This window comes from Barbus barbus, assembly GCF_936440315.1.
Source record: "Barbus barbus genome assembly, chromosome: 4".
NCBI lineage: Eukaryota > Metazoa > Chordata > Actinopteri > Cypriniformes > Cyprinidae > Barbus > Barbus barbus.
In genome coordinates, this window is record NC_136732.1 from 36573034 (window position 1) to 36593245 (window position 20212).

The 20212-nt window shown below is 36.6% G+C and overlaps 1 protein-coding gene across 1 annotated transcript in view; it reads right to left on the reverse strand.

Moving 5' to 3' along the window:
• LOC306862984 (protein TANC2-like) overlaps window positions 1–20212 on the reverse strand; it is a gene marked incomplete at its 3' end in the record, with an annotated part of 172425 nt that overhangs the window by 33517 nt on the left and 118696 nt on the right. The window contains exons 5-7 of the mRNA XM_079406112.1: window positions 6290–6438; window positions 2038–2227; window positions 1664–1915 (exon numbers count right to left, since the gene is read on the reverse strand). Of these exons, the coding sequence (XP_079262238.1) occupies window positions 1664–1915; window positions 2038–2227; window positions 6290–6438 (591 nt within the window). The remainder of the gene's footprint in view (window positions 1–1663; window positions 1916–2037; window positions 2228–6289; window positions 6439–20212) is intronic.

Below are 20212 nucleotides of genomic sequence, written 5' to 3' on the forward strand. Positions count from 1 at the left end.
AAATTTGCTGACGACACAACGGTGATAGGCCTGATCACTGACAACGATGAGACGGCCTACAGAGAGGAGGTGAGAACCCTGACTAAATGGTGTCAAGAGAACCACCTCTCACTCAACATCGACAAGACCAAGGAGCTGGTGGTGGACTTCAGGAGACAGAGCAGAGAACACACACCCATCACCATCGACATGACACCTGTGGAGCGAGTAAACAGCTTCAAATTCCTCGGTGTTCACATCACTGAGGATCTCACATGGTCCGCTCACACAGATGCAGTGCTGAAGAAGACACACCAACGCCTCTTCTTCCTGAGACGGCTGAGGAAGTTTGGAATGAACCCCAGCATCCTCAGATCATTCTACACCTGCACTGTGGAGAGCATCCTGACAGGCTGCATCACCGCCTGGTTTGGAAACAGCACTGCTGGCAACCGCAAAGCTCTGCAAAGGGTCGTGCGAACTGCCCGTCACATTGTTGGAGGTGAGCTTCCCTCCCTCCAGGACATCTACACCAGGCGGTGTATAAAGAAAGCCCGGAGGATCATCAGTGACTCCAGCCACCCGTCCCACAGACTGCTCTCTCTGCTGCCCTCAGGAAGACGTCTCCGCAGCATCCGATCCCGCACTAGCCGACTGAGGGATAGCTTTTTTCCTCAGGCTATCAGGCTAATGAACAGTCAAAACTAATATACCTACAGCATAATCCCACTTTACAGTATACGCACTGCACTTTAATCCCATACAGTTCAAACTGGACTACCAGTACACTACTGCACAAATACAACAATCTTTTTGCCAGCACCGGATACCACCCAATGCACATCCATGACATTTGCACATCCGGTTTATATATAATCTGCTGCATCTTCGCATATTACTGTGTGTATATAACGTAGAATGTGTACTACATACTGTGTATAATGTGTATCGGTAACTGTATGTCTGTCTAATAGTACACTGTGTGTACTGAGTATATGTATGTGTATATTACACATTGTCATCTGTATAAGTCTGTACGTATGTATGGTAATGTCTATATGTAAATTGTTTTTGCAGTGTCTGGAGCACGCTCTCAAGAATTTCACTCACGAAGGCACACGTGCTGTGGTGATGTGACAATAAAAGTGATTTGATTTGATTTGATTTGTAAAGAATATGATGCAACATTGTTAAGTAGCCTAAACTATATGTAATATAGTAGAGTAGACTAACTGTGGGCTTAAATTATGGTTACATTAATTCAGATTTATTTTCATTCTAGATGCATTATTATATTAATTTATTTATAATTTGAGTATTATTATTTATATTAACAATTAAATTATTTATACATTTCTATATTAAATGTATTTCTATATTTAAATATATCTTGGTTCGATGCTACTATGAAAAATCTATTCTAACAAGGTATGCTTCTACTGGCATAATACTATTTTGGCAGTATGCACATATACTATAGCATGCAATTTTTTTTATTATAATTGCCAAAATTGGACTGTACACACTGGATAACACTTTCTTCACTCATTGACTTGACTGGCAAAAGTTTCCAAAACAATAAAAATTGTAAATAATTATACTGCACACTGATATTTCACATAATACTTAGACATACAATATTCTGACATATTCATGCAGTATTCTGACAGGTGTGGAAACTTACCGGCCACAGAGTTGGGGCGGGGCATGAGGTAGAGGGGGATGGAGTGGGCGGAGTGAGAGACGGAATGCTCCAGACTCCTCTCTGGGATTTTGTTGAGGCTGTATGTGGAAGCGGCCATGTTTTCATCCACCCGATAAAGAAAGGAGTCTGCACCCATTGACTTCTGCGCCTGCCAGAGTTTGAGGCTGCCCCGTGAGCCCTCGCTGTGTTTTCCTCCGTGCTCGGCATTCTCTGAGTAACTCGTGAGCGTTGCTGCAAGAAAGCAAAGGAAGATTTGAAACGGACATTTTTGAACGGTCATTTTTGTATATGTACGTACATCAATGATTAACATTTATTTCTGTTCCTAAAACAAGCCACAGAATGTCTCTGACCTATAATGCCGCTGTCTCGGCTCTCCAGGGTGGAGGTGGGACTCGTGATGGATCCGTAAGCACAGTCTCTGGTGCCCATGTTACCCGGGGCTCCAGCGGGCAACGTGGAGCAGGGGCTGCCAGCAGGGGGCGACGCTGTGCTGCTAGCTAAGCTGGAGCATGGGCTGATCCTCTGGGTCATGGAGATGCCCTGAACATCAGAAGAAGGAGAATTTCATCCTTGAAATTTCAGAGTTACAGAACTACAGTAACTCCAACAGAGTTACAGTGTTTCTCCTAACTTGCCACAAGAATGACAAGCAATGAACGGAAATGACAATTGTTGCTCGGTTTCTAATTTGCAGCCCTGGCTTGTCCGTCCAAAGTGAAATCGCATTGGTTCATAATCGAGCTCCAAGTTGTATTACAAATATCAGCCCAGAACTATACCTCATACCTATATGTGAGCTCAATAGAAAGATCAATAAATAAACCATTATTATTACTACTGCTACTACTATTAATAACTTTTATTTATTTGTTTATATGATTTTTATTATTCATTTTATTACTATTATAATTATCATCATCATCATCATCATTATTAGTATAGTAGTAGTAGCAGTAGTATTAGTATATTATTCTTATTATACATTTGTATTATAATGATAAATGTATTATGATATAATACATTATTATTATATTATAATATTATGATGAAATTATAAGGGGAATATAATTAATTATAACATGGTAAATAATAATAACAACGATAATAATAATAATAATAACAACTGCTACTACTATTATTATTAGTTATAATAACATCTATAATTATTTTTATAATTATTATTTATAGGACTTTTTTATTCTTATTATTATTATTATTATGTTGAGGAATAACAGATAGAAAAACGATGATCATATTCATATGCAAAGGATTTTGCATGATTTTCTAAAAATATAAACACTAACAGAACAAATTTGTGTCATTAGTAAAACCACTTTAACTTGTATTGTTCCATTCAATTCAATGACAATTTACATTAGAATATTTGTACAAACCATTGACATTTACATGCTTATGTTTCAAGGAGGCGGCCAAATGTTCACTCGTTGTTACACTGCAGAACTGTAGCATACTGAAGGATTGTTTTCCTAGATCAGTGCACCACTGCTTATACAGTATTTGAGGATCCTATTCCAGAAAAGCAGCACCGTTGAATGACTTTCACACATAAAAATGCCCACAGAAGTGCAAATCTGCTGACTGGTATTTAATGATACAGTGCTGTCCCATATTTCTGCTGAGGACTGCACACTCATGTGGAATTATCTCTTTTTATGGCCTGGGCTGACTTAAACTATTTTTCCACTGTGACTCAATATTATGTAATTTAATACAACGTTATTGGCTTTATGGTATATGACTGAGAGAACTTTGAATTTTCAACCAAATGGAAAGAGGAGAGAAATTAGTGTATTATTATGGCATGCTGCGGTCGGCGACAAGACATGAGCTACAAAACCCCACCAAGATGGTGGATCATTTTACCCAGTGGGAAGAGAGAGTGAGAAAGACAAAGTGAGAAACATAAACAGACAAAAAGAATGATAATGAAAGCAAAAAAAGTAAAGAGGGAGTAGAAAAGAGACATGGAAAGAATAGGTGGTTAAGCGAGTTCATGTCTGACTCTGGGTCTGCGGTGGAGGCCTCATTAATGACTTCAAACAGACGGAGATGAATTTCAGTCAGTCACTGGTACTTCTGTCCAGAAGTTGTTTTAGATGACAACCAAAAGAGACCAAACTGCAAACCAAGAGGATGTTCTTTCATAAAAACAACAATTTAAGGATAAATTTGTGGATCAGAGCAAGATTCTGATTTCAAAACTAGGGTTTTATCCAGGTTTACCACTAAGAACACTAAAAAAAAAAAAAAAAAAAAAAAAAACGTGTCAATTTTCACAATCAGTTACAGTACAAAGAAACGACAGGCAAAACGGTAGATTAGAAAGACTGAAACAGTATGTTCTTGTCAAATATACTCCAATAATCAAAAAATATGTTTCTTTTACTGTGAAATTGACCTTGTTTTTCTTTAAATGTGCACTCAGAAATCGTTTTCTTTGTGTGTAAAACTGTTTTGATGATTTGAGGCACACTGTAAAACCACCTTCATTGGAACATTGACTACGACCGACTGAAAACCCATGAAAAATAATACTTCACATTTCTTTTCACTATGAACCAGCAGTGGCTCTAAGTCAGATCTCAGACTCAATAACTTCCCAAATGTGTCTAAATAGCTCTACACCTTTTTGTCCAATTCAGGGTTCAGTGTGCGTGGGAGAGACTGGCTCGGAATCGGGGTTTCAGAAATTGTGGCCTTTCAGTGACCACCCTTGCTTGGCAGGGTCCAGCCTCTAAAATAACTCAGTGGAGGTCTCGAGCAGCTCTGGCCTGCTGTGGACAGCAGGAGCCTTGCCTTGTGCGATACATTCCTGGACTCAACTATGTGTCGGATCAATGAGGTCGAGCTGAACTCAGAACAATTAAGAGGGAATGAAACACTTCTGATTTTAACCAGCAGGAATGTTCGAACAAGCGCTACATTCAAGAGCTCAAAATGCCATTTTGAATTCCTCGCTTCCACTCTCTCATTTCATGTTGCGTCCTTTACCCCTAGACGGGGCATAACAGATGTGTTAGGAGCTTTTGCAAATAATTGTTTTAATTAGGGTTTAATTGTTACTCACTTCCAGTATAAAAATCCTGATAATTTACTCACTCCCATGTCATCATAGATGTTCGTGTTCCTTTCTTTCTTCAGTCAAAAAGAAATGAAGGTTTTTGAGGAAAACATTGCAGGAGTTTTCTCTATATAGTGGACTTCAATGGTGATCAACAGGTTTAAGGTCCAGATTGCTCTAAAAAGGCTCTACACGATCCCAGTTGAGAAATAAACGCCTTATCTAGCAAAAAAATCTGTCATTTTCTTAAAAAAATTTAAAAATAAATAAAAATTGTATACTTTTTAATCACAAATGCTCATCTTGCACTAGCTTTACGATGCACGTACACAACTTCACACATTACGTAATCACGTAAAAAAAAAAAAGTCACGTGTGGTTAGGTCTTCATCTGTGTACTTTGGTTCAAAAAGGTAGGGTAGGGCAAAAAACTAATTTTCTCCTCCAACTCCAAAATCGTTTGATGTCGTTTAATTTAAAAAAAATTTTTTTAAGGGGCGTTTAACTTTCTTTGCACGTTCTCTTTGTAAACAGTGGGTCGGTACGTCACGCATGACCTTTCCAACGTGATTACATAATGCATGAGGTCGAGCTAGTGAAAGACAAGCATTTATGGTTAAAAAGTATGTAAATTAGTATTTTTTAGAAAATGACCATTCGTTTCATTAGACAAGGCAATTTGGACCTTAAACCTGATGATCCCCATTGACGTCCATTATATGAAGAAAAAACCTAAAATGTTTTCCTCAAAAACATTAATTTCTTTTCGACTGAAGAAAGAAAGACATGAACATCTTGGATGACATGGGGGTGAATAAATTATTTTAAATACCTTTTATTTGTATATAAAAAGTGTTTATATATAAATATAATTATTTAACATTAAATTAGCTATAATACATATACAAAATATTTTTTGTTAAAATATATATTAAAAATATATTTACTTGTCTGATTTAATGCATTGACAAATTAAATGAATGAGATTAAATAATCAGTATAATCAAGCAATTAATTCCATTACAAATAAAATCTAATTTTTACAGTGCTAGATTTTGTTTCGTCTGACATCATTAATATAATACTGATGTACTGTATATTGAATTGAGCACATGTTGGATTCAGTTTTTCTGACTTGAATCTCTGGTTAATAAGCACACTCAAACCCAAAAGCAGATGTTCACTGGAGAATCATGGCTAAGATCAATGTGGACTGTAAATAGACTAGCGGCAGGGTTTTCAGCATCTGCTGTCTGAGACATGCCTAGTTAGACTTGAACTGCACGGATATACCAGTGCAAACTGCTGCTGTTCATCCAAAACCCAGGAACATCTGTCAAGATTTAGAGAGCAAGAATATCTGTTTCTGAGGAGGGGAGCCATCCACTGACAAAACCCTGGGCTGCAGAGCAGCACCTCCCACCATCACTAGGCCAAAATCTCACTTTATTTTTAAATTAATAATGAGAAAGACTGGATGGAGTATGGGTGGCTGAGAGCACCAAATGTGTGTCTCAAACCTGAGGGTCATCTTGTTCCTCCATGCTGTACTGTGCTTCACCAGGCCCTTCGTTCACTTTGTCCCCGAGCAGGAACCCCAGTCGCGTCATCAGTGTGTTGGCGGCCTCGTCTACAGACGGAGGAGGACCCAGATTCTGGCTTTCTTCTCCTGTGAGAGAATAAAAGAGAACAAGAGAAGTAAAGCCATGTTTATAAAGTATAACCCCACTGGAAGTTGTGTGCTACAAAGAATTTGCTCCAGACAATGCTGCTGTTGCATAACACCAGGAAGAGGAATATGATAAAACAATGATAATCACACACACAAAAATTCTGTCAATAAGTTTACAATAAGTTGTAAAATTATAATAAAAATAATACATGTAAAAATAATATATTTTATGTAATAAAGTTGTTAAGTTTATAATATTGATCTTTATATATAGATAATATTAATTAATAAATTAATCACCTGCTAGAACTTCCCTACAGTTAATTATGACCAGCAGCACTGGTTCCTCAACCATGGCTGCATTTACTGAAAAATTACTGCAAATACAGTAATATTGGAAAAATGATTACAATCTAAAATAACCATTTTCTATTAGAATACATATTCAATGCAATTTATTCCTCTGATCCAAACCTGAATTTTCAGCATAATTTCTCCAGTCTTCAGTGTCACATGATCCTTCAGAAATCACTCTAATATGCTGATTTGCTGCTCAAGAAACATTTCTGATTATTACAAATGTTGAACGTAAAAATGTGAGTAAAGACATTCATAATGTTACAAAACAATATGAATGGACTTATACATCTCATTTATATTACCAATGTCGAATGTAAAAAATGAGAGTTAAGATAATGTTACAAAATAATTTATTTCACTAACGAGGTCAAAATATAAATTTAATGCAGGATCTAGAAAAAATCTGATCATGATTAAACCATAAAAATGCAAAATAAATGAACAAAAACAATTTTTAAAGCTTGGGCTCCTAAATATTAGATCACTCGCACCCAAAGCAGTTATTGTAAATGAAATGATCACAGATAATAATTTTGATGTACTCTGCCTGACTGACACCTGGCTGAAACCAAATGAATATTTTGGTCTAAATGAGTCTACTCCACCAAGCTACTGTTATAAACATGAGCCCCGTCAGACTGGTCGTAGCGGCGGTGTGGCAACAATATATAGTGATATTCTCAATGTTACTCAGAAAACAGGATACAGGAGGTTTAACTCATTCGAAATACTTCTGCTTAATGTTACAGTGTTAGATATGCAAAAGAAATCTCTCCTATCTCTTGCTCTGGCTACTGTTTATAGACCGCCAGGGCCATATACAAATTTCCTAAAAGAATTTGCAGATTTCCTCTCAGATCTATTGGTTAATGTTGATAAAGTGATAATTGTCGGAGATTTTAACATTCACGTTGATAATACAAATGATGCGTTAGGACTTGCGTTTACTGACCTAATAAACTCTTTTGGAGTCAAGCAAAACGTCACCGGGCCCACTCATCGTTTTAATCATACGCTAGATTTAATTATATCGCATGGAATTGATCTTACGAATATAGATATCGTACCTCAAAGTGATGATGTTACTGATCATTTCCTTATATCGTACATGCTGCGTATTACTAATATTAGTTATATGGCTCCGTGTTATCGTCCGGGCAGAACTATTGTTCCAGCCACCAAAGACAGATTCACAAATAACCTGCCTGATTTATCTCAACTGCTCTGTACCCATAAATACGCATGAACTAGACGAAATGACTAGCAACATGGGCACTTTCTTCTCTAATACATTAGAAGCTGTTGCCCCCCTCAAACTGAAAAAGGTTAGAGAAAAACGTACTGCGCCATGGTACAACAGTTATACCCATTCTCTCAAGAAAGAAACTAGTAATCTTGAGTGCAAATGGAGAAAAACTAACTTAGAAGTTTTTAGAATTGCATGGAAAAACAGTATGTCCAGCTATAGACAGGCTCTAAAAGCTGCCAGGGTAAAGCATATCTGCAAACTCATAGATAATAACCAAAACAATCCAAGGTTCTTATTTAGCACAGTGGCTAGATTAACAAATAAACAGACGCCACCCGATCTAAATATTCCCTCACTGTTTAATAGTAATGACTTTATGAATTTCTTTACTGATAAAATAGATAACATCAGAAATACAATATCAAATGTAGATTCTACTGCGTCTAGTATGTCAGCTTCATTCATCGCACCCAAAGAAAAACTGCAGTGCTTTACAACTATAGGACAGGAAGAGCTAAATAAACTTATCAGTGCATCTAAACCAACAACGTGTTTATTAGATCCTGTACCCACTACACTACTGAAAGAGTTGTTACCTGTAGCAGAAGAACCACTTCTCAATATTATTAACTCATCGTTATCTTTAGGTCACGTCCCAAAACCATTCAAGCTGGCGGTTATTAAGCCTCTTATTAAGAAACCACAACTAGATTATAATGAACTGGCAAATTACAGACCCATTTCAAATCTTCCGTTTATCTCTAAAATTTTAGAAAAAGTTGTGTCTGCTCAATTGTGCTCCTTCTTGCAAAAAATATCTCTATGAAGAATTTCAGTCAGGTTTCAGGCCTCACCATAGTACAGAAACTGCACTTGTTAAAATTACAAATGACTTCTTGCTTCAGATCAAGGCTGCATCTCATTGCTAGTATTACTTGATCTTAGTGCTGCGTTCGACACTATAGACCATAATATACTCATAGATCGATTACAAAACTATACTGGTATTCAAGGGCAGGCTTTAAGATGGTTTAGATCCTACCTGTCCGATCGCTACCACTTTGTTCATTTAGATGGAGAGTCATCACAATTATCACCAGTAAAGTATGGAGTGCCACAAGGATCTGTCCCAGGTCCTCTGCTATTTTCAATATACATGTTGCCTCTTGGTAATATTATTAGAAAATACGGGGTTAGTTTTCATTGTTATGCTGATGATACTCAACTATATATCTCAACAAGACCAGGTGAAACTTCTAAACTAAGCTAATAGATTGTGTAAAAAATGTAAAAGATTGGATGACCAATAATTTCCTCCTATTACATTCAGATAAGACAGAGATATTACTTATTGGACCAAAAAACAGTACACAGAATCTCTTGGATTACAATTTATAACTAGACTGATACACTGTCACGTCCTCTAAAGTCAAAAATCTGGGTGTTATATTAGACAGCAACTTGTCCTTTGAAAATCGTATTTCCCATGTTACAAAAACAGCATTCTTCCATCTTAGAAACATTTCCAAGCTTCGAAACATGCTACCTGTTTCTGATGCAGAAAAGCTAGTTCATGCATTCATAACCTCTAGACTGGACTATTGTAATGCACTGCTAAGTGGTTGTCCTGCATCTTCAATAAACAAGCTACAGATAGTCCAAAATGCAGCGGCTAGAGTTCTTACCAGGTCAAGAAAATATGATCATATTACCCTAATTTTACAGTCTCTGCACTGGCTACCTATTCAGTTCCGTATCATTTACAAAGTATTATTACTTGCCTATAAGGCCCTAAATGGTTTAGCTCCTGCGTACCTAACTTGTCTTCTACCACGCTACAATCCATCCCGCTCCCTAAGGTCGCAAAACTCTGGACTTTTGGTAGTACCTAGGATAGCAAAGTCCACTAAAGGAGGTAGAGCTTTTTCACATTTGGCTCCCAAACTCTGGAATAGCCTTCCTGATAACGTTCGGGGTCCAGACACACTCTCTCTGTTTAAATCTAGATTAAAGACACATCTCTTTAGCCAAGCATTCACATAATGCATCTTATAATCTTGTACTGCAGTTATATCTGATCAAATGTACATTTATTATTATTCTTCAGCTTGGGTTGAACAAACAATTTTTGCTTAGATGGAACAGCAGCTATGCTAATTATGTCTCTATTTGTTTCTCTGTTTCTGATTAACATCCCGTGGTAACTAGGAATTACAGAAGCTTCAGTCTGGATCCAACCCTTAAATGATCTGAGATGACCGAACACCTAAGAAAAGATAATGCCAACCCCTCAGAGGACTTCGGAGGATGCCAATGCTCAGACAACATACAGAATTACAAAATTTGCCATAAGTCAAACATATTAAGGTTCTGCAATATATAAATATATTGTGGAAACTTAAATTCCTGTAGAGCTGCTTTGCAATGATTTGCATCGTAAAAAGCGCTATACAAATAAACTTGAATTTAATTGAATTGAACTAGGCTGAAATTAGAATAATTTAATCACATTAGAATACGTGTAATCACATATTCAGTATTTCCTAAACCATTCACGGACAGTCATTTTGGTAGGATTTTTAAAAACTGTAAAACTAAGTGATTTTGGCATTCTGAGAAACTGCTTTCTTTGGCTTCTGTGACAAAATAGGGATTTTTATGATCCTTGCAATTCCACATGGCCTAATGCATAAAATTTATTGTGACTTTACGACTTTATGTGGTGTCTTTCAAGTTTCAGCCTGAAACAGCTCAATTGGAATGAAATTTGGCCATTTCAGCCTTTCAGTTCTGCTCACTGTCAAACATCCCCATCATCATACATCCTTAAAAACCAAGTGAGACAGCAGATAAGGACATCTAATGTATCTAATGGCCAGCTACACTCGCTGTTGTGAATTAGCAGTGAGACAGCAAGACCCCAAAATACCTAAATTGTAAAACACTAAACCACCTCACAATCCCTATCAACAGGATGTCTGCGTAGATGAAGCGTTTGAGCCTGTGCGTTCATATACACAGTCAAAGGCTGATCGCTAGACTTCAAAAGAAGAGGTGTCCCACGGTGGCTAAATCCACAGTGAGAAGAGCTTTTTCAGGATTAGTTTTTTTCCCCCATGCCTTTCACCTCTCACCATCAGAACAGAGCCGAAGAGACCCGACTGCAAAACAAACTGAGCCTTTCCCAGAAATACAGAGCGAATTGCTACACCTCTAAGGCACAGACTCATCTTACTGTCAAACCTGTCCTCAGAGACTGCAAGTTTCTCTCAGATAAACCAAAGCCTCAGGCAGCAGTGGCTCTGCAGTTAGATTTTATAAGTTGCACTGAAAAGTAACTTTACAAACTGTCTGAAAGAAAAAAAAAAAATCTCGGTATAATAGACATCTAATGAGTTCTGAACAGGAAGGTTCAACACAATAGATGCTACAGCTAAATATGCCAATTCAGTCAAAGCATCTAAATTGCTGTCTATGTCTCAAAACCTTAAATGAGCTAAAATGAGAATTCCTGGGCATCATAGGAGCATTTCAATATGCACATTTGGGCATATGCACAGCTATTTTACAATAGCTTCATACAAACAGATAATAAAATGCTACAGCTAATTATGCTAACTAGCTTTAAAACCTCAAGAGCTGACAAATCATATTGGGCAGTTTTAAAAATTTCATTTTAAAGTTTGAATTGGACCTACAATGCCCCAAAATACACTTGAGTTACTATTGTTAACAAAAATCAAAACTAAAACAATTTTGTGAACTGAAATAAAGCTGAAATAAATTCAAATATAAATAGATAAATATTTGACACTAGAGTAAACAGAATGGTAAATGTTGCCTTGGCAAGAAATTGAAATAAAATGTAAGTTGAAGCACTAACATTACTAAGGGAAATACATGAAAAACTAAAACCGAACTATGACTGAAAAAAACCCCAACTCAATAGCAATAATGAAAAATACAATAAAAAAAGAAATACAAAAATAATAAAGATAAAAATGAACAAAAATAAAAATGAAACCTGAAAAACACTCTTCAAAATAAAGGCTCCAAAAGCGTGTTTTTGCAGCGATGCCACAGAAGAACCATTTTTGGTTCCCCAAAGAACCTTTTAAGCCGAGAACACACTACACGACTGTCAGGCCGATTATGAATGGAATTTGGTCTTGAGGCCAGATCGTGCCCAGTCGATCTGTTCCAGTTGGGGTCAGTCACTGTTTCCAATCAGCAGAAAAAGTTGCATAGTGTGTGGTGTCTAAAGATTATAATCTTAGAATTCAAGAACCAGTCATTGCCAGTCTTTCACACAAAGATTTGTTTAAACCGGTTTAATATTTGCGACTGACATCAACGATTGTCTTAACTCGATTGTCTTATCTTATATGATTGAAATAACTCCATTGTGCTTGTGATTTATTTCTTGTCTCTCTTTTAATTCATAAGTTAACACTTCAAATTTAAATGTGACCCTGGACCACAAAACCAGTCTTAAGTCGCTGGGGTATATTTGTAGCAATAGCCAAAAATACATTGTATGGGTCAAAATGATCAATTTTTCTTTTATGCCAAAAATCATTAGGACATTAAGCAAAGATCTTGTTCCATGGAGATATTTGGTAAATTTCTTACCTTAAATATATCAAAACATCATTTTTGATTAGTAATATGCATTGCTAAGAACTTCATTTGGACAACTTTGATTTTCTCAATATTTAGATTTTTTTGCACCCTCAGATTCTAGATTTTCAAATAGTTGTATCTCGACCAAATATTATCCTATCCTAACAAACCATACATCAATGGAAAGCTTATTTATTCAGCTGTCAGATGATGTATAAATCTCAATTTTGAAAAATTGACCCTTATGACTGGTTTTGTGGTCCAGGTTCACAAATAGTTAAATTTTTTTTGCAAAGAAAGTATAGCCTAAATTATGTCTGTGATTCTTTCATTTTAAAGATTATCAGGAATTCTTTTACAGTATTTCGATCTGCAGTCTGATAAAAGTTAAGAATAAAATAGCCTATAGCCCCATCTATAGACTACAAGCTAATTCCATTTTTTCTTAAAATTTGTTATGAAGAATATTAAATCAACTTTAGGCTAATATACAGAATGATGAATATACAAACATAACGAATAGCCTAGCCTACTTCAAAACAAAATAAACCAAATAAATTAATAAATCACGAATAACAAAATAAAAGTGTATATATATATATATATATATATATATATATATATATATATATATATATATATATATATATATATATATATATATATATATATATATATATATATATATATATATATATATATATATATATAAAAATAGCCTACCCTTTTTACTTAGAACCAATTAATTTTTTATCCCTGATTTTAGACATAGGCCTACATGAGATAATTTATATACAGGTACATCTAAAAAAATTTGAATATCGTGAAAAACTGCATTTTTTTGTATCTTATTTCAAAAAGTGAAACTTTCATATATATTTTAGATTCATTACATGTAAAGTAAGACATTTCAAAAGTTTTTTGTTTTAATTTTGGGTTCGGCAGAATTTGTCCAGTTGTGACGCGGCAGTCGTACACAGTGTGCTGTGTAGTGGAGTGACTCAGTCATTAGGTTTGTGCTCCTTTCTGATTGTTAAAGACTAAAATCTGTTCCGGTCGATGGAAACAGTTGTTAAGTGTGTTGAGCTCAGTCTTAAGGCCATTGCACACGGAGTTCGAAATTTTTGCACATTAAAAAATAAATATGACCTCAAGTTGTGTCAATCACATTTACACACGGTCTCCGAAACTTTCGTCCATCATAAAAATTCGGATCAGGTTCGATTTTCTGCGTTTTCGCATACTTAGCATGCATTTTGATAGGAAAGGATGACGAATACGAAAAAAAAAAAATGAAAAACGCATGCGAAAATTATGGACTCAGTGTGCAAGGACCTTTAGATTGTTTCAGCTAGTTGTATAATGTGTCCCCAGCTTTAGTGAACAGTTCTTAAATGAACCATTTTGAAGAACATTTAAAAAATCTAAAGAACTATAAAGAACCTTTTCTGCATTTGAAAGGTTCCATGGATGTTCAAGGCTCTTCATGGAACCATTGATGCCAATAAACAACCTTTATTTTTAAAAGTGTATAAAAAAATTAGAGATGCACCGATTGCAATATTCTTGGCTGATTCCGATTTCCGATTTTTTGGAAGTGTGACTTGCCGATACCGATTTTTGCAGATTCCGATTTTCTTTCTAAGAATTATAATTGACAGCATATACAAACAAAAATCTATGCAAATTTCAATTTACTACATAAAAGAAATTACTGAACATTACAATTCCCCCAATCTGGACTAAGTTAAAGATTTTCTCTCACTTAAACAACTCTCGAAATAAAGTGCTCTGTGACTGGAAAGAGGAAGAAATAGTTAACGTAAAATGAGTTGCGGTATGTAACAAATCATGTCATTTCCCACTATGTTTATAAATGGTAATTTTTCCCCCAGACCTTATTAAATGTGTAATCTTTCGCATCAAATTCTTACTTTGTTTGTAGCGTTGTTACTATTCAAATAAAATTTGTATTAAACTATATCTTTCCACTGTTGAGGAAACAGAAGCTGCATCTGAAGTGGCATTAGATGCATTTACACAGACAGTTTGATGAAGCTGAGGTGCCATAAAAGCATTTACACTGAAAAAATTTCAAATGCATAAATAATTTTAAAAGAAATGTTTACAACACAAATAAATGTCAATAAAATGCAATGATACTTTTAAATGACTAAACCACCAGTAGGTGGCGGCAAGTGTCTGTTTTGAGTGAGTCATTTATTAATTAATTCAACCGATTCATTCAAATGGCTGATTCATTCAGAAACGAGGGAAGTGACTGTCCTTATGAATGGGCCACTGAATCATTGACTCACTCCATTCGTTCAAAAATGTGTATTCATTCAGTAACGAAACGCCACTGTGTTGCTCGGAGACACAACAGTTCTGCTGTGGCTTTGATCGTAACTATTTTCGTCAGCGAAATTGAACAAAAACAGTCAATATTTTGTCTAAAATATAAGTCACTTAACACGCTCACTCATCTGGCACGACGTAAATACATTATCAGTTGCCGTTTACAATGAATGCAATTAAAATTAGACTCATTCTCACGCGAAACGACGTGTTTACACGCGACTGTGGGTATGCGCGTGGCTATGACGTCAAGGATCGGCTCGGAATCGGCAAGATGTGAGACTGACTGGCCGGTCACCGATCCGGGTTGGTCATGTGAAAAATCGTCCGATTCCGATCACTGGCCGGTCAATCGGTGCATCTCTGAAAAAAAAATCTAATTCAAAATATTAATAAAACACAGTATAAAAGTATATAAATATCAAAATAACACTGAACATGGAAGTAAATGGTTTTTCTGAGTTTCAGTTTCTTTATTTCAAAATTATGCAATATAATTCAATATTTAGGTGCTGTATGCATAGAGCTTACTGTCAACTAAAGTAATACTAAACCTAATACCTCTAATGCAAATGTATTATTTGTTACATACCAAGTAGTAAAAAAAAAAAAAAAAGGTTTTGTAAAAGTGAAGCATTAAAAACAAGCGCATGCCACATTATTCGTTCGTTTTTTTCTTCGTTTGTTTTTTTTCGCCAAGTTGCACATTTTGCTTCTGCACATGTCGTTGTCTACGCAGCAACTATTTAAAGCTGTGCAAAGAACAATACTTTTTCCAGAAAATATAACAAAGCCTACAAATTGGTTTCCTGTTTTGATTTTTTTGCCTCTGAATTGACAAGTGGGAATTCGTTCGGTTGAACACACGCAGTCTCAGGCAATCACTTTTTTTCTTTTTTTTTTTTTTTTTGCAGTCCCAACAAAAGTGTCATGGCAACTAAAGATTGTGCAGAAGCATCTGTCTAATCAGTCATCCTCCAACCAAACATTCTTCCTAAATTTTTCCTCCATCGCTCCTTGGTTTCCCTGTACCTCCGGTGGGATGTATGTCACTTGTGACAGCGTATAATAAAGTTCAGAAACCCGCTAATGACACCAGCAGGAGCTGAAATAGCACATTGGTGGAAAAATCTGTTCTTTACAAGCAGAAAGTCGGCAAGGTTTGTTTTTCCTGTGCTCTTTTTTTTTATTATTTTGTCCCACAATGTCATCCGTTTCAAAAAATGCTGGGCGTCTTCAAAAGTTCTCTGGCCCCACATATGGCAAAAAAAAAGAAAAAGAAAAAAATATGACCGTTCTGACCTGATGATTCACAAACATGCCAGCAATAGTGGTTTGAAGGTAAGCCTGAGGATGAAAGCAAAAGAAACTATTTCAAAAACATCCACATTTGTGGACCACACACATATCTTAAGGCACAAGCATAAACAATCATATACGCGTGCTCATGCATGACAATCTCGCAGCTAAAAGAGTGCATTAATGCGCTTCTGTATGAGTGATGATGAGCCATCCGATAATCAGACAGGCCACAGGGGGTGGGAGAAAAAAAACAGTAAAAAAGGATCAACACTATGTGATTCATGACCAACAGTTCTGTTATGGCTGAGATCAGATAGGGATCTTCTTCCAGTCTATTCAGCTTTAAAAACAAACAAGTCTGACAACTGCCTTCCACATCACCAATTTCATTCAGAACATGTAAATAATCACGAAAATGACATTTGTTCATGAAATGTTCATGAACGCTGTTCTGTAACAAAAATACTAATATTAGAAATAGTAAGTAATAGAATTAATTGTAAGAAAAAATGAACAAATGTGTATTATGTAATATTTCGGTGTATGCTAATGTAAGCACCTTGCCAAATAAGAAGAGAATTTTTAAAGCAAATGTAAAAAATTAATTAAAATAAATGTTTAATATAATTTTAATTAAAAGTTGGCATTTATAATTAATATTAATGTGACTATTTAATTTAATGAATTAATCAGCACATCATGCAATTAATTTGATTACATTATTTAATCAATCAACAGCCCTAGTAAATGATAATAAAAAATATATATATAAAAAATAAAAAAAAACACTGTAGTGCCTTCGAGGTTTCTGTCTGCGATTCATAATGACAAAACCAGTGACGTCACCACAAACCTCAGATGTTTAAGTCGTACGTCTCATCTGTAACACCCCCATGGGAGCTGCTTAAATTTCCACTCTTTAACTCCACCACAGAGCAACAATTCAGTTCTACTTCCTGTTTCGGACCCCCCTGGGGTAGGAGAGTCCCATGGGAAAACGTGCTGTTTGTGCTTTCACGAGAACAAAAAACAAAAAACATCAGCACTGCAGGGGTTTAAACCTCGTCATTCGTCAAGTCGCTGCCTCTTGTAAAACCTACAGCACTGCATCTGTTATAGGAATGAAAATGCTGATGGGTCCAGTGTCAGGTTTGACTTACAGCTCTTGCTATGCACTGCTGGGCTTTCAAAATCAGAGGAAAAATCACTGCTGTATAAAAGGCAAGCAATGGCACACGGCCTTTAACAAAACCACACATGCAAAAAGCTGCTAGCGCAGCAGAGAATGTAACAGCAAAAAAAAATGGAATTGTTGATAATAGCAGGGTTGCAGTTAGCAAAGCAGGGTGCATTTAATCTAATAATTCAAATATAATTCCATTGCCTCTGACACAGGGTTTCCTACACTTGCAAAAGACTGCATACCGCCCCATTAACTGTGGGGCAGCCAACAGTCGGCCTAATGTGACAGTACTGCAGCTGGGCACACTGGAGCTCTTTCTCAAGCACACATTACAGAGCTTCCTGGACAACTATACACTCTAACTAGATTTTATCTGTTTATTTACATTTAAACTATGGTGCAAACCCAGGCAAAAGTTGCTGCTGTGATGCTAGGGTGTTATAAAGAGTTAAGCTATTCTAAGTATTTGTCAGGACATTTCTATAGATAGATACAAGAATAGATAGAACAACAGATAGACAGAAGGACAGATAGAATGAAAGATAGACAGAACGAAAGCTAGAATGACAGAATGTTAGAACGATAGGACGTTAGGACAGATGGATGGATGGATAGACAAAGGAAAGGAAAAGGAAAGGATGTGACGTGTGGCCAAGTATGGTGACCCATACTTGGAATTTGTGCTCTGCATTTATCCCATCCAAGTGCACACACACAGCAGTGAGAAGCGAACAAACACGCACCGTGAACACACACCCGGAGCAGTGGGCAGCCAATGCCGGGGAGAAGTTGGGGATTCGATGCCTTGCTCAAGGGTCTCACCTCAGTCGTGGTATTGAAGGTGGAGAGAGCGCTGGACATTCACTCCCCCCACCTACAATCTCTGCCGTACCTGAGACTCGAACCCGCGACCTTTGGGTTACAAGTCCGAGACAAAAAAAACAGAGAGAAACAAAAGACAGAGAGAGGAGACACCAAGCACAATCGGATGGGCTGAATTAGATCTGCCCGCAAGCAATGCCACTCCAAAAAAAAGTCCATGTCCGAAAATAACGTCCCAAAGCTGGTTTGAGTTAACCAAGCAAAGCTTTGAGGCTCACAGGGAGGAGAAGACGATGACAGGGTGGCTGTCTGAACTGGGCGGCACAACTAACAAGCCAAGTACCAAGCTGCGGACCGGCTGTGCTGGCGGTTTCGAAATAGAAGCACAAGGAAAAAAAAGAACAACAAAGGGCCTTGCAAACAAATTCTTGGCCAAATAAATAGGCCAGAGAAAAAGCTGGTCTGTCATTGTGAGACATTTTAAGCATGAAAAATGCAGTGTCAAATGAGTGGAAACACTTGAGTCTGCTTTCCAGAACTGAAGTGGTCAGCTGAGACGGCTAAGCCACACTGGTTTACATGGTACTGAGATTAATCAGATTTCCTTTGTATAAAGCAAGTTTTCTAGCTCCTTTACCTTCCCAGTCATAAGCCACATTCGATGCCAACAATACACAATTTAGTCATAAACTGACTGTTTCAGTGCAGCCTGAAACCTGAAAAATGTCCTAAAAACCACACAACTGTAAAATTCTAAAATATAAACATGATATTGTTCAAACAGGCAGCAAAACTGCACTGTCTTTGCCTACAAGACTCAAATCATTTTTGTTTTTCCTACAGTATTTCTGAAAACTTACATGAAATCATTTTTTCAGAAGTCTTAAAGTATTGAAAAAAACCCTGTTTGAAATCTGATTAAAATAATTTAATGAAATGTCTCAGTTTGAATAATCCATCACAATTATTTTCTTGTAATTTGTTGTCATTAAATGTACCCGCAGTGACAACAGAAATAAACATTTATTATGCACTGAAACAAATGACTTCTTAATGAGAGTTTAATTAGTCTTTTGACTTGTTTTCCAATAAAATAAACAGTCTTTAAAGCAAGATAAATTTACTTGAGCAACACAGAATAAGATATTAAGACTTGTTTTTATGTATTTGTATGAAACACAAAAGAAGACATTGAGAAATGTCAGTGTTTTTTTTCTCTTCAATGGTAACCAAAACAGTTCAGCTACCAACATTCAAAATGTTTTTTTTTTTCTGTTTTCCACAGAAGTCTGGTTTAAAAACGACACGAGTGTGAGTTGATGACCTTTAAAACAAATCCAAAGAGTTTTTTTTACTAGCAGTGCAAAAGCACTGAATCTGAACTGAAAAAAGGATAAAGTTTGACTGAAAATTTTTATTTGCCCTGCAGTGTGAACAAAACCTGTGTGACCACAACAAGGTAAGCGATACTGATGATGACTGCCATCTGAAGGCCACAGTGGCGTCAATCAATCATCGCTCTCGCTTCCTTTCCACCAGCTCACACCATTCACACCCCGGCCATGCATACATCTCATCTACTCTGAGATCCCCTTTAATCGAGACAGATTACACCCCAGACGGGACTCCAGTCCATTGCCATCATTCTAATTGACACTCGGCCCGCGCAGGAGCATCGCATTTCCATGCATCAAAGGTAAAGAGTCGACACGTGCGTTATTGCCGGATAGAGTAAAAAGCGTTCAACATTCCAGTCGTCTTCTTGAATAGCAAGAATCATCTTTCCTTCAAGACAACCCTTTCTCCATCTCCACCTCACCTTTCTCTTCTTTACCGTCCTCCTCCTCTTCATCATCATCATCATCATCATCATC